Source organism: Typha latifolia, chromosome 6 (assembly GCF_019914945.1).
Source record: "Typha latifolia isolate L0001 chromosome 6, TyphaL0001v2, whole genome shotgun sequence".
Lineage (NCBI taxonomy): Eukaryota > Viridiplantae > Streptophyta > Magnoliopsida > Poales > Typhaceae > Typha > Typha latifolia.
This window is the reverse complement of record NC_133091.1, coordinates 13,755,827-13,780,368: the sequence shown is the minus strand read 5'-3', so window position 1 is coordinate 13,780,368 and position 24,542 is coordinate 13,755,827. Positions and strand designations below refer to the sequence as shown.

General features: G+C 36.4%; 6 protein-coding genes across 12 annotated transcripts; 3 read left to right on the top strand and 3 right to left on the bottom strand.

The window, feature by feature from the left end:
- Positions 1–1,545: 1,545 nt before the first annotated feature.
- Positions 1,546–4,694, bottom strand: LOC140790662 (probable serine/threonine-protein kinase PBL7). Its single transcript, XM_073140846.1, has 5 exons — positions 4,490–4,694; positions 3,666–3,877; positions 3,200–3,389; positions 2,693–3,084; positions 1,546–2,156 (listed from the first exon to the last, which is right to left on the bottom strand). The coding sequence occupies exons 1-5, from the start codon at positions 4,560–4,562 to the stop codon at positions 1,884–1,886; spliced, it is 1,140 nt and encodes a 379-aa protein (XP_072996947.1). The 5' UTR covers positions 4,563–4,694; the 3' UTR covers positions 1,546–1,883.
- Positions 4,695–6,091: 1,397 nt separating this feature from the next.
- On the top strand, positions 6,092–8,160 carry LOC140790747 (elongator complex protein 6). Of its 2 annotated transcripts, none has more exons than XM_073140973.1 (5): positions 6,092–6,445; positions 6,860–6,926; positions 7,023–7,234; positions 7,313–7,459; positions 7,857–8,160. In XM_073140973.1, exons 1-5 carry the CDS (start codon positions 6,206–6,208, stop codon positions 7,977–7,979), a joined length of 789 nt encoding a protein of 262 aa, XP_072997074.1. In that variant the 5' UTR covers positions 6,092–6,205; the 3' UTR covers positions 7,980–8,160. The 2 variants fall into 2 exon arrangements, with proteins under 2 accessions (XP_072997074.1, XP_072997072.1); XM_073140971.1 differs by having other exon boundaries at positions 6,154–6,445; positions 7,017–7,234.
- On the bottom strand, positions 8,121–9,017 carry LOC140790748 (large ribosomal subunit protein uL10c). The gene has a single exon (XM_073140974.1). The coding sequence runs from the start codon at positions 9,015–9,017 to the stop codon at positions 8,301–8,303; it is 717 nt and encodes a 238-aa protein (XP_072997075.1). The 3' UTR covers positions 8,121–8,300.
- A 454-nt stretch (positions 9,018–9,471) lies between these two features.
- Positions 9,472–13,876, bottom strand: LOC140790746 (mitochondrial hydrolase YKR070W). The gene is made up of 12 exons (XM_073140970.1): positions 13,685–13,876; positions 13,495–13,598; positions 13,123–13,158; positions 12,550–12,623; positions 11,628–11,668; positions 11,304–11,375; positions 10,965–11,166; positions 10,700–10,795; positions 10,443–10,510; positions 10,155–10,356; positions 9,979–10,062; positions 9,472–9,742 (listed from the first exon to the last, which is right to left on the bottom strand). The coding sequence occupies exons 1-12, from the start codon at positions 13,795–13,797 to the stop codon at positions 9,686–9,688; spliced, it is 1,149 nt and encodes a 382-aa protein (XP_072997071.1). The 5' UTR covers positions 13,798–13,876; the 3' UTR covers positions 9,472–9,685.
- Positions 13,877–14,605: 729 nt separating this feature from the next.
- Positions 14,606–19,507, top strand: LOC140791266 (thioredoxin-like protein AAED1, chloroplastic). 3 transcript variants are annotated; one of them, XM_073141740.1, is made up of 10 exons: positions 14,606–14,854; positions 15,144–15,285; positions 15,367–15,412; positions 16,034–16,093; positions 16,940–16,976; positions 17,215–17,294; positions 17,383–17,474; positions 17,880–17,940; positions 18,366–18,467; positions 18,552–18,843. In XM_073141740.1, the coding sequence occupies exons 1-9, from the start codon at positions 14,662–14,664 to the stop codon at positions 18,423–18,425; spliced, it is 771 nt and encodes a 256-aa protein (XP_072997841.1). In that variant the 5' UTR covers positions 14,606–14,661; the 3' UTR covers positions 18,426–18,467; positions 18,552–18,843. The 3 variants fall into 3 exon arrangements, with proteins under 3 accessions (XP_072997841.1, XP_072997844.1, XP_072997842.1); XM_073141743.1 differs by lacking the exon at positions 18,552–18,843 and adding an exon at positions 19,371–19,507 and having other exon boundaries at positions 14,608–14,854; XM_073141741.1 differs by having other exon boundaries at positions 14,608–14,854; positions 18,366–18,472.
- An 8-nt stretch (positions 19,508–19,515) lies between these two features.
- Positions 19,516–23,211, top strand: LOC140791267 (uncharacterized). Of its 4 annotated transcripts, XR_012109547.1 has the most exons (5): positions 19,516–19,655; positions 20,671–21,032; positions 21,120–21,198; positions 21,320–21,366; positions 22,786–23,211. XR_012109547.1 is itself a non-coding variant. In XM_073141744.1 (2 exons), the coding sequence occupies exons 1-2, from the start codon at positions 19,538–19,540 to the stop codon at positions 20,937–20,939; spliced, it is 387 nt and encodes a 128-aa protein (XP_072997845.1). In that variant the 5' UTR covers positions 19,516–19,537; the 3' UTR covers positions 20,940–21,074. The 4 variants fall into 4 exon arrangements, 1 of the variants encoding a protein (XP_072997845.1); XR_012109545.1 differs by lacking the exon at positions 21,320–21,366; XR_012109546.1 differs by having other exon boundaries at positions 21,120–21,366.
- Positions 23,212–24,542: the final 1,331 nt, after the last annotated feature.

Here is a 24,542-nt window from a genome sequence, read left to right as displayed (position 1 = left end):
TGTATAAGTTAACAAAATAAAACTATAATTACATCAGTGGTTTATATCAATATAATGCTAAACTTATCAGTAGTTTATTTATAATTTTTCAAATAAATATTAATAGATTCAACTAAATCGGTGTCTTAATATTTTTTTTTGTCATACATAAAACACTAATCAGATGGACGCTTTATATATGAATAAGACACTAAACTTGTTAGTACTTCATCCTTTTATATAAAATGCTGAACTTTTCATCATTTTATTAACGGCTACAGTAAAATAGATCTCTTTTATTATTATATTTGAGTGATAATCTATCTTAGTAAAAAAAAAAAAGTTTAGAAGAAGGCTAGTTTGGTAAAAAATTCTAACAAGTAACAAAGAACCAAGTGCAGTGGGGGAAAAGGCATTGGAATCATGGGCCATTGTGCCACTTTTATGCTCACGAGTTGGGTGTTAGGAGAACATCCAAGACATGTGAACCTGAGTGAAATATACTGTGCTACATTGCTTTGGCATGAGAGGAGAGACAGCTCCAATAGTTTCTTTTGTACTGATCTACATGTCATATTCTCTATCTTCGTTTGTAGTTCACTTTTCTGGGAGCAAATTGGGATTGATAGTGATAGTTTTTTGGAGTGCTTGTTTCTTTAGTTTGAATTGGTTCCCAAAGAGTAGCACAAAAGGAAATGTGAGATCTGGGGTGGGTAGAAAGCAAAAGCCCATGGGCCTAATTTATTTTATAGGGCTGGGCCAGGGTTTGGAGAATCTAATTCTGTCCGTGCGCACCGATGCATCGATCATGTGCATAACATAATATAAATTTTTGACATGTGATTAATGCGATGGTGCGAATTCGATGGACCGGACACTAAAATTCACCTGTCTTTATTGGGATTTTTTTTAGGATACTTAACCTTTGATAAGAACTAATCATGCTCATAATATGATTGATCCTGCCAAAATTAAAATAATCCTAATAAACAGCAATAATTATCTACATTATGCTTAACAGTAGCCTAAGATGGCAAGAAAAATATATACTAATCACAACGAGGATCACAGACTTCCATTTTTGGCTCTGAGAGCCGACACTTCACTGCTAGGTCAAACTAGGTGTGGCCTCCGTTATCCTACCGACAAAGTTTAACTATCTTTTATTAGGACATCCGTACCACTTTAATGTATCAATTCGTGTTTTATTAGATGCCAAGGTTCCCTTATTAGGACATCCGTACGGGTCGTTTACCTAATTTTAAAGTGGTAGATGTCAGTGGCAATTAAGCCTTGCATAATTGATTGCTATGAAGTTTGTGAATAATTAGTATATTTGCTTATTAGGAAGTCTAATAAATTTTAAAAAGATCTAGACTTAATTTTACTACATTTCTGCCTAAAATATTTATCAGATCAAATCATTGTGCTTGTAATGTGCCACCATACGAACACAAAACTTGGGTCTAGTAGAATATTTCACAATAAGAACAAGATGCTATTTGCTATTTAGAGGCAATAAGGCAATAATATATATATATATATATATATATATATATATATATATGAATATAACTCAACAGTTTGACTCGCATCCATAAATACAAGAATTGAAGACCACATGTACAAGAAAATCAAAAGGCACTCTCTTAAGAGGATATAGAAGTAAATCACGCAGGATGACAAAATTGAACATCCAGAGACCAGAACGCCGGCGAGAAAGAGAATGCCGGATAGCTCAACTCCGATGAACGCACTATGCTGAAGCACATAGCAAAATCTCCCTTGATTCTTGTATGATAGGATTGTTAATACTTTGGAACATTTTGAGCAGAGAATCAGACTGCTTCAGTCTAGTGTCCTCAAACTGGTAGCTTTTTTCAGATACACTGCTTGGTTTCTGATCAAATGTCCCTCCTTGTCCGAGGAGGCGTACCAGGAGCTGTCGAACGAGAGGTGCTCTGATTGGGTTGTGTTTCTGGATTGTAATTCTGGGATGCAAGATAAGTGAGAGCTGTAACAACATCAGCTATCATAGGTCTCATAGTAGGTTGCTCCTGGACACACATCGCAGCAACAGCGAGTGCCTGGTACAAGCCCCTCGAGGGATACTGGCCCTGAAGTGCTGGATCCGCCATCTGGGGAAACTTCCTCCTATCCTTGAAGAGGGGCCGTGCCTGAGAGTAGCAGAAAACAAGCATATTTATGTCACATGGGCATAGCTCTACACTGGAATGAGAAAAAAAAGTGGAAAACCTGCCACTTTCTCTAGAAATTCTATGCAGTCTTACATTTGATAGTATAGTGAGGGTCAATAATTAAGTGAAGAGTAAAGATGACTTGCATCAATTACATTCCAACCTGTTAAATTCTATTGGATGAGGCAAAAGAGGGAAAAAAACAACTTCCAACAACTTACAATTGCTAAAACAGAAAAGGAAATAACAAGAGGAATTGAATATAACCTTGGAAAAGGATTTGCCCTTCAAATGACATCAAGGTTCATGTGTCGTACTCATCTTATGAGCTTCAAAACTGATGATCTCAGATTAGGTGATTTTCCGTAAGAAAAGATGACTAACTACTACTTCATACTGACAAAAAATGAAGTAGACGATTTTCTGTTTCTCATGAACAATATATTTGAATAACTTTAAACAAGTGATAGAGTTACTTGGATGCATCACTGAGTAGAAAAGTAGTTATCTCTTACCCATGCAACTAGATTGTGCTCCCCAGTGGCTCTAGAATTGTCAATAGCCCTTCTTCCAGTGATGATCTCCAAAAGAACAACACCAAAGCTATAAACATCTGATTTTAGAGTCAACTGCCCGGTCATTGCATATTCAGGAGCACAATAACCATATGTACCCATCACTCTCGTGGAAACATGAGTTTTATCACCAACAGGACCAAGCTTTGCCAAGCCAAAATCAGATAACTTGGGATGATATCCCTCTCCAAGCAAAATGTTAGAGCACTTTAAATCGCGGTATATGACAGGGGGACTGGCTTTGTCATGCAAATACTCTAATCCTTTAGCTGCCCCAGCAGCTATTTTCATCCTTGTATTCCAATCAAGCCGCTTCTTATCTGGTGACGGGTCTGATTCAGACAAGGTAATTGCAAGTAAACTAATGTCAGCATAAAGAAAAATATGTCAACATGGAGATCCTAGCGGCATGTATTCAAAGCAATCTAGCAGTAGGAAGTATTGTACCATGGAGATGATCTTCCAAAGATCCTAGCGGCATGTATTCATAAACCAAAAGCCTTTGATCTCCATCAGCACAATAACCAATTAAGTTAACAAGATTAGGGTGGTGGAGTAAACTCAACATCAGAACTTCAACAAGGAACTCCCTGTTTCCTTGCAGTCCATTACGATCGAGCTGCTTTATTGCCACCACCTATCCACAATACCAATAGATATGCCATGTTAGCGCCTTATCAATCAGACTTACCAAAAAGCAAATAATTATCTTAAAAACAAGTTAAGTAAACAGAATATTACCGAAATATAAGACTAGATATTGGAAATCTTGCGATGAAAATCGTATAATTTAGGGAAAATACAAAGAATCTTTTCTTATTTTCAAATTTTAGTGTTCTCATCAATTTGCTAAGAAAGGCACATGGCAACAACAAATAAAGAGAAAAAGGAAGCAAAAGATATACAAGCCCACCTGGTTGATACTTTCCAACCTGCCCTTATATACTCGACCAAACCCTCCCTCTCCTAAAAGGCAATCAGCTCTAAAATTCCTGGTTGCTGCAGCCAGTTCCCGGAAAGCGAATGTCTGAGCGGCAATGTGCTCTGATCCACTGTTTGAAATCTCCTTTGCCTCTAGTAAGCTCTGCTTCTTAAATTCCACTGAACCATTGGATTTTGATTTCTCTGTCAAAAGAACAAAGAAAATCATATAACAGGGGCATAACCAGTAACAAATTCAAGAACATAAGGAAAATTAAATGTTGCCAAAAATAAAAGCCATTCCGGAAATGGGGAAAAAAGAAACAAATTGGTAATATAATGAAGAAAGGTTCAAAATTTTATTCTCAATTAAAACAGCCTAAAGGAAATGACTTTGATAAGACCTTTTGGATACTTCTCTTTTTATCTCTTCAGTACTATTCTATGAGGTGAAATCTAATCCAATAATTTGTGATTCGAAGGACAAGACAGCGATAGACATAGCTAATCGAAAAACCGATCAATTGGCCGAAAATATAAGATAAAAACCACAAAAGAGAATATTTTAATGATCCCTTTAGGGAACAACCAAGAATCCTATTTTAAATCACTTGGATCAACTAATTACCCTTAGAAAAACCCTAACTTTGAGCTCAAATAATCAAATACTCATCAAATGGCAAGAACCGGAAAAAGATTAATAACCAAAAATCTCACGATACATTGATTCGATCAACACCCTTGGATTCAAGACAGCATCCGAAAGAGCAAAATTTAGAGAAAGAAGCCGCACAAATGGAACAAGATTTCGAGTACCTAAGGAAGGTGAGATCTGTTCCTTGTCTTTGGGCTTCTTGCTCGGCTCTCCGGTGCAGGGGAAGCAACCCATCTCCTCCGTCCTTTCTCACCAACTCCACTATTTGAGATCGTCGGCTTCAGCTGGCAAATGGAGTGAGAGAGAGACAGAGAGAGAGAGAAGAGTGACAGATGAAATAAAGAGGAAGCTCCTCCCTCTCTCTTTAGTCTAGAGAGAGAAACCAAAATAAATAAATTTATCAATAAATTTTGTAATTAAATACACTATTACACTTCACTAATGAAAAATTGAAATCGATAATTTATTTTTAATGAAGTGGAAATTTAAGAGTTCGAACGGTAGAAAGCTTAGCGGAAAAAAAACCCCAAACACTTTCTTGATACAAAGGCGCATAGACTTTATTAAGTTTTAGTTAATACATTAAGTCATCGTGACGTTGAGTCATCGTTTTAAGTCGCCGCACTGTTAAGCAGCTCCTTAAAGTTACCGTATCGTTGAGCCATCAAATTAAGTCGACTTAAGCTGTTGAATCAAACCACAATAGTAAATCGTCAAATAATTTTCTCTACAATAATAATTAATTTAAGGTTAGAGTTCGTTGGTTGTATGGGAAGTACTTACCAGCATTTTTTAAATTATCTGTGACATGAAAACTTATTATTATCCATAGTTTAACTGATATTATTGGGACTCAAATGTAGAAACACTTAATTTAACATGAAATTAATAGTTACCCCATAGAATCACAGACCTATCTCTCTATTTTAGTTCATGTATATTTCTAAAACTTTAATATTGTAATTTTATATAAAAAGTAAGAATATATTTTTTAAATCTAAGTAAAATTTACATTTAATTTTCTTGCTAAAGAATATTTTCAAATGCATATCAAATGGATAATTATGGAGAATTATTTTATAGGTAACACACCAAACCTAATTGGGATGGAATCTCACCCAATCCCTCCATTAATATTAATGATAAAAAAAAGGTTCGATGGCTTCCATTTTGGATGAGTTGGCAGAGTTTAGAATATTTTTGCTTAGGGAGCAAATTTTTTCCTATTTAGAATTTGAATTTGTATACAGATAAAAGCTATAAATTAAGAATAAAAAATTATAAATTTTTATAGTAGGGATATGACTCTCCACTCTCCAGCTGTATGTAGCTATTGATCAGGCATTTTATGATTTATATTTAATGAGTTGATATCTTTATAATATTTAATAATAAAAACATAAGAATCAAACTTCCATTTGAATAGGAAGAGCTAGAATTGGTACTTTTCTTGTCCCTTATTTAATGATAATAATTATACTTAAAGTTGATTGTAGTTGCTCTGAGACTTGTAGCTTATAACGAAGCATAAAATTAAAATTTTATTATATGATTAAAATGTTTTGTGTTGTAAAGGTGGATTTTTTTTTTCTTGAAATTAAATTAAAAGGTTTTTGTAGTTTTCACCCAACTTAGTCTACCATTGAGAAATAGAAAAATTAATTTTGTAAAATAAAAGATATAAGGAATTATTTATTAATACATTTCATATAAATAATTTGGAAAATATTTGTCAATGTAAAGACTTCTCGCTCCCAAATATTGGGAAAATTTAATAAACAAAATCCATTTAAATGAAAAAAAAAAGAATGTTAAGCTTTGCTCCATTTAAGTCGCACTATCGAAGTCGGTGATCTTTTGGTACGAGAGAGGAGGCGATGGCCGAGTTCTCCAACCTCTTGGACGAGGCCATCGGCCTCGGGGCCGGAGCCGGAGTCTTGCCTCCTGGCCGCGTCGTGCTCGTCGAGGACTGCGTCGAGACGAGCGGCGCCTTCCTTCTCCACCACCTCTTAAAGCGAGCTCTCTTCTCCGAAGCCAACGTCGCCTGCGGCGGCGCCGTCGTATTCCTCGCCGTTGCCCAGACCTTCTTCCACTACGACCGCGTTCTTCGTAAACTGGTCAGTACCCTAAACCCTAAGCACTGTATCCTTGCTCGGTTGTTCCTTTATGCGTGCTGCTCTTGTTGCCATTTTATCAAACAGGTTATGCGCGTGGTTAATGGTGAAATTAAGATGTGATGTCTACAAAAAAACATTGTTTGTATACGACGATTAGGATTTTGTGAGAAAGCTCTAAATTTATAATAAAAAAAAGGAATTAGTATTCCTCCTAAAAATCTGTATGACTCCACTGCTTCATTGCTTGCGTTAAGAAGCTGGCGTTGATGTTGGTTTGATACTCTCTTTTTCCACGACATCCCATGATATTTAAGGCTTTAAGCTGTTGCATTCACTATCTTATTATTCACTTGATGGTTTTTTTAGCTGAATTACTTGGTGCTTAATTTGCAGCTGATGTAATTCTTGTTACAGGGTTGCAATCTAGTCATGCAAAAGAAAAATAATAAGCTACATCTCATTGATTTGCTAGAATTTCCAGGTCAGTGGGGAAGTAAAAGTACATTGCTTCAAACTTAGCAAGTTTGTATCATTTTAAGCCATCTATCAAGTGTTTGTTTGTGCTTTTAAGTTACAGGTGTAACTGGGGAAAATGCCACTGATCAAGGCTTTGTTGAACTGTATAGCAAGATTCGAAGGGCAGTTCAAGCTTGCTGCTCAAAAGAATACAAAACAGGCTCCATCACTATTATGATAGATGACATCTCTCTTTTGGAAATTGCTGCCCATGGTTCCATGGATGATGTCCTGGACTTTCTGCACTACTGTGTCACCCTTGCTTCTGAAATGGTTAGATAGATGGATTCAAGCCTGCCTTGCCTTACGTTCAACCTCACTTATATAATTCCTTTGCATATTTTTATTCAGGAATGCTCTCTAGTCATATTAAACCATGAAGACATTTATTCAAGTGAGGAAGCCCCTGGGCTTCTGTCGCATCTGCGCTACCTTTCAGATGTCGAGATAAAGGCAGCACCACTGAGCACTGGTTTGGCTGCCGATGTCCATGGACAGGTACTTGCTGAAATATCTCAGCTATGTATTGCAAGTTTATTCTATCTGTGGTGGAATACTTATCCCTACACTTGAAATTGATTCTGATCATGTAACACGGTAGAACTTTTCAGACGTTCTTGCTAATTTTAAGAACAGATTTTTGATGTCATATTCCTGTATGTCTTCCATAATAAATGTGTTCCATCCCAGTGCATTAACTTGATAGATGATAATCGAAATCCTCTTACTGAACAATGTCGAATAATTTTAGGGTCTGCTTCCTCATATACATGTCATGCGAAGCAATCATGTGTATTGTGTATCATGGCACAGTTCTTCAAATTGAAATAAACCTAGCAGAAACTTGTTGCACTACCTTGATCTAATTCAAATCCACTGGAATGTGTTTCTGCAGTTGACCATTGTAAACAAGGGAAAGTCCACTGGTCATGGGCGATCAGCACAAAAAGTTCGAAATTTCCATTTCAAAGTGAAGGAAAATGGTGTCGAATTCTTTTATCCAGGGAGCCGGCATTAAGGAGGTTGTGACTAATGATCCTCTGATATATTCTCTGTATTGTCTAAGCGATGCCTTGATGAGATAAAAAGAAAGCATCTTGCCAATTTAAACTTGCTAGATTTCATGCAAATTTCATGTCATATTGGCATTGCTCTGGCCTTATTCTGCAATGAATCATTTTGAGATTCCTTTGATAAAAGATAGCAAGTGCATTCTGATTTGCAAAAACTTTGACATAGTTCAAAGCTAAATCAAATCATTGAAAATTTTAAACAATAACTTCACACTATAATAAAGGAGTAGTGGGGGGATTCAGAGCGAAGAGCTACAAACAAGTCATCATTGAGCAGCCGGAGCACCACCGGCCTCTTCCTCGAGCTTCTTAACATACGCCTTGAGCACGAGCACGACATCCCTGGCCGGCGCCTGCAGTGTGCTGACGAGCGATATCGCGGGGCTTTGCAACGCCCCGAGCAGCTTGGCATACACCTCCGCCCTGCTCGGCATTGTCTCGAGCACCTTGAAGTCATCCGGTCCATAAAACTTGCCCTCGAACACCGCTCCAGTGAAGTCGTTTTCCTCCAGCTTCCTCTCCTTCTGGAAGCTCCTGTACGGCTTGAGCGCCTCCGGGATCTCCTCCGTGTGGACGAACAGCCAAGCGTTCATTCCCGTCATGCACGGCTTTAGAGCCTCCCACTTGGTGCCCTCGATGGCTTTGCCGACGAGGGTGTTCTTGGCGACGAGGAGCTTGACGGAATCCGGGAGGGCGCCGCGGAGGTCCTGGAGCTGCTTGACAGTGAGGCCCTTGTAGCGGATCCCGGCGAGGAGGTAGCAGTTTTCGAGCTGGGTCTTGACGGCTTCGACGGTCTCTTCCTTCTTGGTGCGGCTGATGGCGGCGCGGATGGAGGGACGGGTGGAGCAGGAAGAGGAGGAGGAGGAGGGGAAAGGGGATTTGGTTGGTCTTATGGTTAGGGTTAGGGTTTGGGAGCGGGAGGACAGGTGGGAGTAGAAAGGAGGGGGCTTGGAGGAGGGGAAGGAGCAAAGGGAGGCCTCCATTGGAGGGGAAGAGGAGATGGGATTTGGGAGCGGGGAAAGAGTGAGAGGAACGTGAAGATAATCTTATCTTCGAACCGTTGCGTAGATGCTATCAGCACGTGTCTTGCAGGTGAGAGGTTAGCGGGCTCGGTAGTTGCCTCTCCATGTGATCCGGCCCATTAATCCCTTACATTGGCCCTTTATTAATTATTTTCTATATCGTTTAATGGGCTTGGTAGTTGCCCTTTTATTCCTCTAAAAGGTCCATTAGGCTCAAAGAAGATATATGGATAAAGAATTATGCTGAAAAAAAAAGAACGTAGATTATGCATAATTCCAATATATCTGGAATTGAATAGGAAGAGATGTACTGTGACTGTGAGAAACCATGAATGCAGTATCTGCGTCAAACGCAATTACAGCATTAATAATCCAACAATTCGTAATCAATGGCAATGTAAAACATGCACGAATATGAAGTATCGAGCATAGGGTCTATACACTTTTATTGCTGAGAAAGAGTTTTAAAAATGACACCACCTTCAGAGCAGCAAATTCCAACAATATTACCTACTAATGTTCATAACTTGTAATATTTTTCAAAAATAACCACCACCATCAGCTGCCACCTTTAATACACTGGGAATAGCCCAAGAATCAAAATAGTTTAGCCTGATGAACTATGAGCATCACTTGCACTCTTTTCTCAAAATATGATCAATAGCCTCTTCAACAGTATCAACTACCTGCAAACACAGAAATTTATTCAAATTATTCAACTTGCCAAAAGGAGTGACTAGAATAATAAAAGTAAAAGGTCTCGCCGCATTCTTGTGGAAGCATGTGGTTGATGACTTCAACTCTAGTAGCTTATATTCTCTGAGGGAACTTGGCATCACATCTAGGAAAACTAAATGCGACCCTAAACATTTTCGAAAAAATGCAAAGACAAGTAAGTTCAATTTAGAAGAAATGTGTGCACCATATCTGCAGGAAACTGTGTGTGGTTATCCTTTCCCCTGAAAACTCCTGTCCTGGTAAGAATAGAAAACCAGGTGCGTCCTGCCTGTGCAAATGAATAAAAGGTCGGAAGCTGAATTACTGACGACTCAAAGTAGCACTATGTGAGAGTAGAAATAAAATCTCTGCTGCGCAAACCTTTGTGGCACCATTAATATCAACGTTAGGATTGTCACCAATCATATAGAAAGTATTGAATGAATGTGCTCTCCCTTCCACTGTAGAATCCTGAACATGGTATATGTTGGAGATGAGTTTTGCTAGGACAGCCTCAGCATTCTTGAATACAAATGGATTAGGCTTGCCATAAGACATATATTCCAGAGGATTATCATGAACTCTGCATGTTGATGTCAGCAAAACAATGAGGATTCTGCAGAATTTTCATCGCAAAGAGTACTAAGAACCTGCAATTGTTATATTTACGTATTGAAGATGCTTTCCAATGCTATCCTGAATGCGCCCATTCCAAGCCGTTCGGAAGGGAACACGGCCTGCCCTAAAAGAAATGTGAAGGTTAGCTCTCTTACACTCTTTTACAGTAAGTCAGCAACAAAATTTGACCAGAGCCTAGATAGATGGCAAGCTATGCAAGATGCCTGGAAGTCAGAAATATCATTGTAGAGGGCTCCATAGTAATTCAAGAAAAAAATGAGAGTTCCATGCATAGAACTTTGTTTTACCTGGTATTCAAGATCGTCAGATGCAAAATATAAAGGAGGTTGTTGTCCTCTCTCTTTTCCAGGAAGTCCACCAGTCCTTAGGATGTCGCAAAGTACCTGCAATGATGGACATCATTCTAACTATCAATCATCTCTAGAATTTCCTGTGATTTCGAGTCCCCTCACTGGTATTTTCTGTTAACCTATCAAGTCAGAGAATGGTACAATATGACAGTGTAACTTCTATACTTCTAATTCTCAGCGAGCACAATGGCATACAAAGTACCTGTATATCTCTTCCCCAGTCAACAGGGTCACTAACAACAAAAACTCCTTTAACTCTGTCCAAGTAAACATCAAATCTCGGATGCGCGTCTTCAGAGTTACACTTCTTATTATGTGGTTGCTTTACTCCCCATGTCTTGTAGGAAGAGAGAGGGTCAATGCCACTGAAGTATGATGCATATTCGTCTATTGAGAGAACTTTTCTGCATATTATAAGTACCATGATGCATATGAGCATACTATTATCCTTACTAGTTACTAGTGATGCAATAATTTGAGCAGATAATTCTGGAGGAGCAGACTCTAACCACATAAGGCTAACTTGCTACTAGTGTCTTACCTGAATCCGTACTCTGACATCACATTAGCAGGTTCACCTTTACCAACAGCAACAATGAGCTCATCTTTGAATCTGCAGAGGGTAATATCAACAACAAAAGCTTAGACGACTATAGCATGCTCCAATGATGTCAAATAATCTAAGAATCAAAGATGATAATTCAACTGCACCAAAATATAGACCAGGAAATCCAGATTAAAGGTAAATCAACTTTTGACTTTCACATAATCAAGACAATCTGGCATGTTGCCATGAAGTTTAACTGATCAGACAGAAGTTCAAAGATGAAATGTATTAGAAATTTATATACATGGATGTTTATACCGATTCACCATCTCTCTGAAAGGCGAATGACCCTGCACAACCTGCATCGCAATAATATTAAACAACAAAAATGGTCGCAGAGGTAAGTTCATAAAAAGTAAAAGAAATTAAGAACTGAAACTGAAATACAAGCATAATAAGTGAGGCTTGGATGAACATGTAACTAGTGCAATCTAATTGTTTATTGATAAATTACTAAGAATCATTTTGAAGCAAGCATTGTCTTGTCAATGGCATGGGGTTGCCAATTGGCCAGAAGCCCATATGTATTGACCTACACAAGACAAACACCCTTGTGAGTCAACATGTGGGTCTATCAAGATATTCTCCAGCATGGGTGCTTATAAAGCGGTAACATGGTATGTGGTGACGGGCTACTCAATGTGAAGGGAAAACCAAGAAGAAATATGAGCATGTGGCAGAAGTTCTAAGGCCCAAAATACAACTAATAAGTATTCCCAATTAGCCAAGATGATTTCTTCTTTCAAGCTATAGTTCTATACTCATTTGAAATATTTCTCACCACATTAAATGTCTAACGTACCATGATAATTGATAGGCCATCAAACTTATTTAATTTTACTTTCCATCTCTTCCTTACATATCCTACAACCAAACTCAACACATTACAGGCCACAACTTATGCAGATAATTCAGGAAGATTTGCATAGTCAACAATAAATATTTTACTAGACAACACGTGGTACATGTTACCAATACATACTCAAAAGTCAAGCTGGTACTAGTCTATCATATAAAATATAGACTGCAAAGAGTTAGCCTACATTGAGTCTTTGGTAGTTACAGGAAGATTAATTCATTTTCACATAGCAATATGTATATCCGTCTCATTGACAGAGACAAGTTTATTCTCAAATAAATGTCCATGAAGTCAAGCCATACCAACAGTGAAGATAAGTACCTGCAAAGGTGAAATATGAACTCCTAAAAGCTCACTTAATTCTGAGGCCCTTTTGGATTCTGGAACACCACCTCCTGTTAATGAAATATAATCTTAATAGCCAATTAATGGTGTAAATAATACTACTCTAATGGAAATAACTTCAGAAGAGGCCGCAAGTAGGCCAATGTAAGAAACTAAGAATAGAAGTATACAAGCCATTAGCTTTGAAATGCATAAACCATTAACCACCCTTTGAATTTAAAAATGTAAAAACTACACAACAGAGATCACACAATTTCCCAACACAAGCCAGCTCCAAGTACAAACAAGTCCAGACAATATCCCAACTTGACCTCTATATGCCTACCAAACTGCTATTTCCTTTAATAACTCCTTTAATGCATCATCGTCTTTGCAGTTATCTTAATCTTGCATAACATCACTCTGGAATCCAATTAGGAATTACTTTAACACAGTTATCTCTGAGAATAACAACACAAAAAACAGATGATAATGGAAGAAGGAAAAAAAGAGGAAGCTAAAGATCAGAATATCAAGATAATATTTTGTAAAATTACAATTGCAACTCACCATTAGTTAGGAACAGAAATGGGATCTTCAAAGTGCCTGCGAAGGAGGAAAAGATGATGGATCACAAACCAACAGGAAAGTTGCATTCAATTTAATCAAAAGGTTCTGCTTCTGACAAAAGTATATTTGATCAAGTCAAACTAAGCATTGTGTAAATTTACAGGGTGCTTCGCAGATATCTTAAAATTGTCCAGAAATTGTTCGACAAAATGCACGACAGGCAATTCAACGCCCAATAAGTTACAATTATCTCATTATATCAAGAAGACATGATCCAACCTCTATCCGAGAATAAAAACGAAATAGAAACATTTTTTTTTTTTAAAAACTACCACATATATATATATATGCTTGTTGTCAAATTATTCTCACCATCTTCGTGGTATAGCCTCCTGAGTGCCTGCGGAGACCCACCAATAGGAGTGCTGCCGCGAAGTATAACTCCATCGATATCGAAAGCGATCCCAAACGAAGGCCTGCAAAAGCCTCGATACAGCTGGAATAGCAGAAGAATAAAGGGGAGAATGGCGCGGAAATGGATTCGGGATAAGGGGATCTCTACCTCTCGGATTGCGGTTGGATCTGGGAATAAGAGCGGCGGCAGAGATCAGAAAAGTTCCTAGAGATCTTGGCTTGAGACTGTGAGGCCCTGAAAGCAAACTGGAACCTCCTCATGGTCTCCTGCGGTGCTGAGGGCGAGAGTTCTTGGTGGTTCAAATGAGCGTAGGAACGCTGGGTCGAAAATAAATGGCGGGTCTCTTCCGAGCAGGGCTTGGGCCGGGCTCAACATATATAGTTTATGCAGGCCCAATCTAAGGACTGTGTCAGTGAATTATCGACCAATTAAGACAGACACAGAATCAGACTCCAATCTAAATATTTATTACCGAGAAAATTAGTTGTTTAGTGGGTTGGCTCAATAGGTTGGTAGCATGACGGTTTAGAGCATATCTCAGTGAGTTTAGTTCGAAACAGTAATTCGATAACATACATAACTTAAAGTCTAAACTATACAGTTTACTATATTAGTTAAAATTTAGTAGGATCTCAGTGCTTTTGTATCTAAAAAGACTCTTTGACTATTAAGCGAGTAGAGATTTTTTTTAGTTTGGTATAGAATCCAAGTCAAATAGCGAAGTGATTATCTTGGAGATGCGGTATTTTTTTTTATGTCAAAAGGTATATAAAACGGCAGTAGAGAGTATAATTGTATAATTGTATTGCATTCATTGATAAACGGGAAAGAAAAAAAAAACTATGATATTTCGTAAGATTTAATGACATTTAATAGATCAAGTAAGGTATTTTTAGCGACATTTATTTGATAAATATATATATTTGTTTTTTAATTAAAAAAAATTAAAAGTTTATAGAATATGATAATTTCATGATGTAGAAAATTGTTAATAATTTCCTTATTTTTATGGGCCTAAAAAATAAGCCTGGTTATCTATAGGCCACGTAGACTATATACGAACGGCCCAATTCATTTCAGGAGATAGCAAGTCACTCACCATCTCTCTCCTCCTCCTCCCTCCAATGGCTATGCTTCTCCTCCCAACTCCGGCGGCGACGCCCATCCGGTTAGAGAAGGCTAGCGCCTTTCCTTCAACAACTCTTCTCCGGAACCTTAAACACTCCAATTCGACGCTTCCCTTCTCCTTCCAGCCCAAGAACCGCAACTTTCCTTCCAGATTCGTCCTTCCAGTACCAGCAGTATCCGATCCTCTCGGTAATCCTCTTACTCAGATGATTCTCCTGTTCTTGTAGTTTTCTGACGTCAATATGTAAATCTAGTATTCTTTTACGCTCTGTAAATGGAAAGTAATATGTTGGATTTGTGTTGCTTCATTTCGAATACATAATAAATGGAGTTGCTTCGCGAACTGATCATGGACCAATAGCGTAATTATAAGCAGTAGAAGTAAAAGAGGATTTAAAATCTGAGGATTACGACAAGGGATCCTATTACTTTTCATGATCTTTGCGCTTCTTGTGAATTATTGTATGATTTTGTACAGGCAATTCAACAGCAGCCACGTCTGTAGGCCTTGCAAATTCCTTAGAAGGGGTAGAAGTTTTTGATTTAAGTGGCAAAGCGATACCCATCGTCAATCTCTGGAGAGATAGAAAAGCTGTAGTTGCATTTGCTCGTCATTTTGGGTGAATTTTACTGCAGAGCTCTATGTACTTGAGTAACGGTCTAGAAGTTCAAGTATAACTAAAATTTTCTCCTTATTGCAGATGTGTTTTGTGTCGTAAGAGAGCCGATCTTCTTGCTTCCAAGCAGGTATTATACTATTATGATCCAACATAATTTTATACGAAAAAGAACTCCTTTTTTCGGGCGGGGTTGGGGGGAGTTTCTAGTGTGAAATGTAGGGTTGAATTGGATAACTTGGGAAAGAAATTTATTCAAAATTATAAAGATGTCGATGAATATTTGAGATGCTGTGTTGGATTATCTGACAGTAATAGATCTTGTTGGTATTGAAGACATAAAGATACAATTCCTGAGCTGTAATTCTGTCAATTGGTGTTGCTTTATTGGAAAGCACAAGAGTTCTTTTTGAGAAGGAAAATGGAAAATATTAAATAGGGCATTTGACATTCCAGACTAAAAGAAACTCCTTTAGTACACAAAGCAGTATTCACAAGCCGTTCGATGGACTGCTAGTGAGTTAGGCTCTATTTTGAGTCGATGATTATGAAGAACTCCCTTGTTATTGTGCTGCAGTAATATCCTGAACTAATTTACGTAGAAATTTGGTGAAAGTGGGTTCAGGAGATGGCTGTATATGATTAATTTTTTTTTAACTCCTGCCTTTTCCAATTCATGTAAGGATCATTTGTTTCATATATGGATCTTTTGTTTGTCTTTCATATTTCAATGCATGCCATTCATCTGCAGGAGCTAATGGATGCATCTGGGGTTGCTCTTGCTATAATTGGACCTGGTAGTGTTGATCAGGTATATCAGAGTATACTTTCATTCTGTCTTTTCATCAACAGAGATGATTAGTTAGTAATTTTAAATTATGAGAAGAAAAAGGCTAGGAAGTTGGTAGAAGCACAAGCTACCAACATCATCAAGTTGACCTATCTTCAGTGAAAGTGGCTTCTTCCTTTATATGGTTGCGATTGTGTGATCAATTGAATTTAAAAAAAATCTGAAGTTGCTGAGGGCCACTAATGCGGAATTACAATTCTGAACTTCTAAAGTGAGCCACATCATATATTTTGAAAACTGTCTTTACACTCTAATGTGCCCTTCTTGCATATTCTATGACCTGACCTGACCTGACTTGTGATATAGTTATCAGGATGTTCCACAAAACTATGTGCCATGATTCATGTACAACAATTCCTCTTTCACTTGAGTTCTTGCTCGTAACTTCATGGGCCCATATATTCATCTATGTTTCATCATACTCCTTGTGGGAAACTGAAACTCTTTATACAATAGACTAGTGCATGTGATCAATTTCTCTCCATGGCTTCCAAGCAAATGCTCATGTCACAATAGTTGACTTAGTTTTATCACTTTTCTACTGCATTCATATTTTAACAATGCATTTTTCTCAAGGGCCAACTCTTCAATATTTGGAAAGCATTCTGGAATTCATTATTAGTTGCGAAGAGCAACAAGTAGTACTCAAAATATTTGATTTTCTGACTTTGCCTTAGTAAAATTGTGTTTGCACAAGCATTACTTATACTGGAAGTTCTATTAATTATATTTCTAAAATTAATGCTACTTATTTGGATCTTAGTAGACAAACTGTTGATTCAAGTACATTGGCTATTTATGATTCAGGCAAAAGCATTTTCAGAGCAAACCAAGTTCAAAGGAGGTATGCTTCCAGAATGACTATCAACTAAACAAGTTCAAACACGGTAATTACTAAAACAGTGGAAAAAGTACATGCTTCTGAATGGAAAACTTTATACAGATCATAAATAACAACTATACTGCTGTAATTCATGTCATTATCTGTTATCAGTTGTTTTTCCAAATCCTTCAATTTTTTTCGGTACCATTATCTTAATCCTGAATTGTTCTGTTATAACAATTATCATATTCCAATGCAGAAATTTATGCAGATCCAAACCATTCATCATATGATGCACTTGAGTTTGCTTATGGAGTGGCAACAACATTTACTCCATCAGTAATTAATGGAAAACATATTAACTTTTTATTGAGGATTTTTTCTTAAAAAATCTGCCTTATTAATAAAAACCATTTCTGTGGTGCAGGCTGGTATCAAGATTGTGCAGTTATATATTGAAGGATATAGACAGGACTGGGGGCTTTCATTTGAAAGGGACACCATGACAAAGGGTGGTTGGTAAGTCAGATATCTTTATACCTAATATCTATGCTCATTTCTAGTTCAACAGCTCCTGAATTTCTCTGAGTGCAGCGTCTGAAGCAATTACATAGTAACTAGATTCAAGCACAATTATATATGCTGAGGATGAAAATTCTCTGTCTCTTTTGGGTTATAGCAATTCCTAGAATCAATCTGAGAGACTTGCTTTGCTTTCCTTATTTTTGTTATTTTCCCACCTTATTGGTAGTTCTTCTGTCTATCCACCCTAATGAATAATGATAGCCTTACTTGGACTTACCTTGTGCATAGGGTTGCTTCCTGCCTTGCTACTTATGAATTATGATTGCCTCTAGTTTAGTCTGTTTTTCTGGTTGCCAGTCCTCCTTATTGGTTAACAAATTCATTGCAATGTCCTTTCAGGCAACAAGGAGGACTGGTTGTAGCAGGTCCTGGTGTTTGCAACATCTTGTATATTCACAAGGTTAGTAAACAACTTCTGACGACAGTCAACACAGACTATTCTCTTTCTGCTTATCTGATTGTGCAGTCATGGAAGTTTTCTAATCTTTATTGTCATCTTATCATGTCAATCTTAGAGACAACTTATTGCAATGTTCAAAACAGACACATACATACATGGTAGTGAGAGAAGCACTTAGTTTCTATCCCTGACTTTGTGTTGATTCTGCAGTTTCTTGAAACTGTGACCAATGAATGCTGGTCTAAAAAATTCTGTCATCCACCATAGTGTATCATTGACATAGTTAATAGTTCCATCTTTCAAAGGGCATCCTATTTGATGGCCTTCACTTCACTCAACATTGACCGAAGAAATGTTCTTAGCTTTTCTACTATGCATAGAATTTTCTTATAAGCTAGTTGTATTATGTAAATTGTCATATGCAGGACAAAGAAGCTGGAGATGATCCTGATATTGAAGATGTTATGAAAGCCTGCTGTTCATGAGAAGTAACAGTTAATCCATCTTGTACATCAAATTTCAAGGACGTAAGGTTCAGTTTTACGGTATAAGATCTTACTGTCTCAATTCTGAACTTAATGTGTTTGTTGACTATTTTTCTTAACAAATAGAGGAAAAAGCAAACACAACAGAATCTGAAATATGGAGTCTGATCATTGTGAAACACAACTACTGTTCCAGGGGACTTAGAGAAGCAACTGAATTGGCTTACTGTTGTTAAGTAAAATACTTGTCACAAATTGAGAAGCTGTATATTATTTTCTCAGCTATGTAGAAGAAACTTTCTCATTTAATTTCTGATGTAACAGAAATGTTCATATTCCTGCTAGGATGAACAAAGAAAAACAATCTCAAAGGTCAATGGATTTAAATTACTGAATCCATAGATTTACGGATTCAAAAGTATTGTTATTTAATCTCAAATGCCATGAGAATAGTGAAGATAAAGAATAATTTAGAAAATATTATTTATTATTTGAAATGTACGAAAATATTATACTTTTTATTTCATTCCATTAATTAAATATAACTCGGAGTGTTGCCTAATTATTTTTTTAGCAAATATGATGTTCTATTTACAAATAATAAAAAAGAGAGGCCTTTATTTATAATATAGTTAAAATATATGATGTTATTTGTAATTTCTCTCAGAAAAGAAATGGAATCGACAAGGTTAATATTTAACTTGATCTAGTTCCATATATCCAAGTTTTTTTAATGTATGGTTTGGAAATTTACCTATCTGATTTACATACTTATTGTTTCAAGAATGCTATCTCAATGTCTATATTATTCATATAATTTTAAAACCTTAGAACAAATTATTGTTTTGTTACTCAGGGTTTTATGAATCATATATTCATAAAAAATAGAGATATAAAAAAAATATTAGTCGTCGCCGACTTCTATTGTTTTAAATAAATATATAGGAAGACCACATATCGTGAGCCACGTGGCATCTCGATGATAAGGGTAAGGAAAAGATTCTGTGGAAGCACCGAAGCGTCGCTTTCGAACTCTCGTCATTGTTCTGGATCCACTCGTTTCTCCCCGCCTTCTTTCTTCCTCCTCCTCACCTCGTGGTTGAGAGCTTGAGATGGATCTTGGCTTGGGCTTGGGTTTAGGGAGGCCTGCGGGTCGCATTCCTCTCCGGCCTCGTTGCTCCCGAGATGATTCCTCTCAATCCCCGGATAACGGAAAGAACAACGACAAAGGTATACCTCTTTTTTAGCTCTATTTCTAGTTCGATTTTCGTTAGATTTAGGAAACATTGGTATAATGTTGGTCATGGGATACTTGAGGCGTGTTTTGAAAGAGTAGAACGTTTCACTGATGAAAGAGTACAATTTGGATTTGTTCTTTTTACCTATGCTAGAGGTGTGTTTGAGAATGAAATTGCTAATCTTTTGTAGGAGAAGACCGGAATAGTTTGCATTTTTATCAAATAATTTTGTGACTGTACATGCGTTTGACGGAAATGATTAGAATGCTTATCTATTGAATGTTTGAATGCGTGGTCAATGATTCTTAGCGGCAATGCAATTGATATCTTGACGAGATTGTTCTAGTATAATAATAATAGGGCAATTACTTTTTGAAGTTGATGATTTGACTCTTTTAATAAGAGAATTCCGGCCATCTTTGTGTATTGTAACTTCTATTCGCTTGGTTTTGCTTGTTGCATCAGCAACATCTTCCAGAGGAACCTGGATCTTTCTCGGTCATGCTATTGTATAAGAAAAAAAGAAATTAAGTGCTTAATTTACATATGCTGAACTTGTGACTATAGTAAAAAGAACTAGAAGATGAGGAAATTTATATTTCTAGACTAGCTGTTTAATGACATATGATATAACGTAACAAGTAGGATTAGTCAGTGAAGCAGCTTTTTTTATAAATTTGGCCTTTGCTTGCTCTGGATAGATTTCTCCTCAAGGAACTTATTCTATGTTAAATAGCTGTTCTATTTTTTGTTATATGAGAATTTAGTTTTCATTGACCACTCCATACTCCCATGAAACATTCCTGACCTGTTGATACTAATTTGATAGAAAAAAAAAAAAAATCGACGGTATGGTATAAATATCTTGTCATCAGCGCATTCTGCAGTATATGCATGTGGAAGTTATATGGACATTTATTGCGGATACTAGCAAAATTCCACATGCTGAATTGTTCATATATTATTCATGGATTACAGTTTGACTATCTTCTTATCATTTTTCACAGGTGATAAAATGTCTACAGACTGGGACAAGGCTTGGTCTAAATTTAGGAAGCAGGGGAAGAAAACATTGTTCTCACAGTTCAGACCCGACAAGTACGTGAGCTGGAATCCACGGCGTACTGAATACCCCCTCTCTGAGGAGATCGATCCTATCAAAAGAACAGAGAGGTCGAACTTGATGTTATGGACAAGCCCAAAATTCACTTTGGTAGGGGCTATTGTGGTGGTCTCAATGCTACTAATCTTTACGCTGCTGGCTCCAATCAAGTAATTTCAGACTGCAAGCATAACAATGTAAATGAAATGGGTGCCATACCATAATGGTTTCATTTGTATATACTTGGCTGAGAAAATTGTTGAGAAGGTATTTTTGTACATTTTGTAATTTAATGCAGCAACTTCTCCATGTCACTTTTCTCTCTCTTATCTTGCTTTCCAATCTCAAATATAGGATAACTCAAAGCGTATCGATTATGATTTCATTCAGAATCTATTTAGGAAGAGCTAAACGTGACAACTTTTGAGGATCGGTAAGCTTTTCTTTCCACTGTTGCCTTTGTTGAATGCTTACATTCTGGAATACATAGGGAACACACTGTATGGTGCATTTGAATCAAATGTTATCTCCATTAACCATACTATTTACTTCAGGCACTCATCTGAGAATTTCTGATCATTCATCATGTCAGCAAACTAAGGTAGAAATTGGACCTGTTCCTTGAATTTGGTTGAGATTTGAAGTCTGGGTTGAATTTCATAAGATCTCATTTGTATAAGATAAGATAAGATGTGCTCAAGAAAAACAAGCTATGAGCTCCAGGATATGATCATTTTTCTCAGGACTCCAAAAAAAATTTGACACCTGCAAGAAACAACGAGACTAAGGATTAGGTGAAGCCCACACTATATCGTGTTCAATTGACACTTCCTTTTTCCATTCTGACCACCTTTATCCATCTTTGATATATCTCTTCCAATTGGTTAGGATGTACCAATCACCTTTCCTTTACCCAATTAAACTAGATGTGAATGCTTTTCTCTTCCTCATGTTTGCTCTTTGCAAAGCAGGAGTATGTGCATTGCATTTAAGAGCATTTGTGATGTGCTGTATAAAACTGCTTGCTTAGTTATTGCTAAGTGAGGAAAGTAAATAGTTACTTTTAATAACTGCCCCACTTTCTAGTATTTAATTGTAGGAAGTAAGTTAGGGAATGAGTTAGGAAGTGACTTCTTTTTTAATTTTTTCTTAAATCATCGAATCTCTCTCTCTCTCTCTCTCTCTCTCTCTCTCTCTCTCTCTCTCTCTCTCTACAAAGACAGATTACACTTCCCAACTTTTGTTTCCAATCATATGCAAAGCATGTGACTATTAAGTTTCTAAAAGAATATATTCATTTTCTACGTGTATACTTAAATTAATATTTACATTTATCTCCTTTAAAACCCTTTTTTATTTGTGAACACTCCTTAAACCTAACTAATTATTAAAATTTTATCAATTTAACTATTAAAAGATAAGCACACCCTTCTATTTGTTTTTGCACATCACTTTCAGTTAATTTGTTAAAAAGCAGTAAAAAATTTAATTATATTTGTTAAAAGTAACTTAAAGAGTATCTAAGCAAAAACTTTAAATATTTATATATATATATATATATATATATATATATAATTTTAAAATGTATGGATATAGGAAAGGAACCTTGGAGGGGTACAAATGAAAACAAATCTTTTTATTTTTGTTTTGAAGTTGTAGCTTCGATTTTGTAATTCTCTCAACTAAAAATAATACAAAATATTAAATTTTTTGTTAGGAAATAAGTTCTCTAATAATTTGCGATAGTTCTCAAACATCACTTCATTACCGACAACTAAACACTTCCTTTTGAGTGGAAACTTGCAAGTCAAGGTACCCCCGATCATACTACTTCATGTCTTTATCTATCAATAGTTATAAACCAATCCATGGAGGCTAGCTGTTCTGCTTCTTCTTCAGCAATTTTGTTTATATATCAGCATCATAGAATTCCCTCCATCGATCCAGTTCTTATATTTGCCAAGAAGATTTACTTTGGAAGCTCAGTGTTCTTCTCATCTACTTCTGCAATGGCTTTCAGTCCCGTAAACAAATGGAAGAATGGGAAGAGACATCCTTTGCCCAAGCGAAGTCAGATTAAAGCCAAGATATTTGCTATGCTGATCAGTTTGGTGACTGTAAGGGTCTCAGAGGCATTAAGGAGGTGGAGAAAGAAACCAAAAGTTCATTGTGGTTTCCCTTAGTTCCCAGTGAATTTGGTGCAAGATGTCTCTTTCTTTCCTTCTTTCCATGTAGTATTATAGTATATACATCTTGTTAGGGCCTTCTTTTACCTTGTTTTTTTTATTATCCCAGCAGTTGTACTCCAGATTTCTGATGAAGCTCTTATAATAGCTCACAGAATTGTTGAGAAACTCCATGCAAAAACTTAGATCACACAATGGGCTTTGTTATTGCATGTATGATGAACTGTTAGAAGGATATCTTATGTTCATAGTTGTTCAAAGGGAAGAAGAAGGTTGCCTTGATGCTGGAGGCATAGTTTACTAGTTTTATTTTCTCCTCTATGATGGACCTAAGAAATTGTTGACAGTCAAAGAAACCTCAGGAGGAAGAGATAATGCCCATGTTTTGAATATGCCAATTAGTGGAGGCATTCTCCATTTGACTGAAGGCTGTTAAAACCTTGACCTGACACTGTTATCCACTTTGACTGCTGCCAATTATTTGATCATCCTCAGATCATGTGATTTAATGCTACTTAGTTAAATTTCCCTCTTAAATATTTATCAGAATTTAGCAATTACTTTAATCCTCTCAGATTGAGATTGGTCTTTCGATACTGTACTTCTCTATTTGCGCTCTAGTTTGACATTTTTTTGGGTATACTTTTTGCCTTTTGTTTCCAACCAAATTTTCCCATTGTACCATCAATTGGTGTTCTTTAGTTTAGTGGCTTCAAAACTATGTGCTTCTCATCCAATTTATGATAGTTATTACACTTAGGTAGTGTTCACTTGTGAAATAACTTCCATATTATTTTAATTATGTTCATTTTCTAAACTCGCATAAAATAGTTTATACTGATTTAGATTATTATAATATTTAGTTGTAAACTGGTGTAGTTTTGTAATTGTTATTATTTATGTAACATAAAAAGTAGAGATATTTGAGCAAACAATTAAAAAAAATTATAATTAATAAATGAGGAGAGAGGAGAGAGGAGAGAAGATAAAAAGGAAAGCGACGGAGATAATTATTAAAACCACAGTTAATTGAAGTGATATAATTTGAAGAGTGAAATAAAATAAATAAGTATAAAAATATAGGAGAGAAGATGAGAGGAGAGAAATAACTTATATTGTACTAATATATTGTACTAATATAAAAAGATTTATATTGAAATAACGTATATATATATATCTATTCCACAAGCGAACTAAGGCATAAGAACAATAAGAAGGGTATCAATCAAAGCTCACATTCAACTTTATATAAGATTATATTTCAACTCTTGAAGGCAGTGTAAATTTTGTCCTGGTGTTGATATTTACAAACTTGTCTACATTAAAAAAGTTTAATGGTTCTAATCCATCTTAGTTGTCTGTCTGTTAAATATCTCTGTGTGTTTGATTGCATTATTTGTAATATGATTTGGATTTTTTACACTTTGTTGATGTTACTTCATTTAATATCTATCAATTTTGGTTTATATGTAGACAAGATCTGTTAAACAGCTGTTACACCTGTTATTATAATTCTTCTGCTTTCTTTTTGAGCTTTAGAAATCAAAAGCTCCACGTTTGTATTACGAGTTCTTGGTCTAAAAGGTAATCC

Coding starts and splice junctions, on each gene's coding strand:
- LOC140790747 (XM_073140971.1), top strand. CDS start 6,206: ATGGCCGAGTTCTCCAACCTCTTGGACGAGGCCATCGGCCTCGGGGCC. Junction 6,446..6,859: donor ACCGCGTTCTTCGTAAACTG/GTCAGTACCCTA, acceptor TTCTTGTTACAG/GGTTGCAATCTAGTCATGCA. Junction 7,460..7,856: donor CTGCCGATGTCCATGGACAG/GTACTTGCTGAA, acceptor GTGTTTCTGCAG/TTGACCATTGTAAACAAGGG.
- LOC140790748 (XM_073140974.1), bottom strand. CDS start 9,017: ATGGAGGCCTCCCTTTGCTCCTTCCCCTCCTCCAAGCCCCCTCCTTTC.
- LOC140790662 (XM_073140846.1), bottom strand. CDS start 4,562: ATGGGTTGCTTCCCCTGCACCGGAGAGCCGAGCAAGAAGCCCAAAGAC. Junction 3,390..3,665: donor GGTTGGAAAGTATCAACCAG/GTGGGCTTGTAT, acceptor TATTGTGGATAG/GTGGTGGCAATAAAGCAGCT. Junction 3,085..3,199: donor TTTGGAAGATCATCTCCATG/GTACAATACTTC, acceptor TGTCTGAATCAG/ACCCGTCACCAGATAAGAAG.
- LOC140791266 (XM_073141743.1), top strand. CDS start 14,662: ATGGCTATGCTTCTCCTCCCAACTCCGGCGGCGACGCCCATCCGGTTA. Junction 17,295..17,382: donor CAACAACATTTACTCCATCA/GTAATTAATGGA, acceptor TCTGTGGTGCAG/GCTGGTATCAAGATTGTGCA. Junction 17,941..18,365: donor ACATCTTGTATATTCACAAG/GTTAGTAAACAA, acceptor TGTCATATGCAG/GACAAAGAAGCTGGAGATGA.
- LOC140791267 (XM_073141744.1), top strand. CDS start 19,538: ATGGATCTTGGCTTGGGCTTGGGTTTAGGGAGGCCTGCGGGTCGCATT. Junction 19,656..20,670: donor CGGAAAGAACAACGACAAAG/GTATACCTCTTT, acceptor CATTTTTCACAG/GTGATAAAATGTCTACAGAC.
- LOC140790746 (XM_073140970.1), bottom strand. CDS start 13,797: ATGAGGAGGTTCCAGTTTGCTTTCAGGGCCTCACAGTCTCAAGCCAAG. Junction 13,159..13,494: donor GAGGCTATACCACGAAGATG/GTGAGAATAATT, acceptor CCTCCTTCGCAG/GCACTTTGAAGATCCCATTT. Junction 12,624..13,122: donor ATTTCTGTTCCTAACTAATG/GTGAGTTGCAAT, acceptor TTTCATTAACAG/GAGGTGGTGTTCCAGAATCC.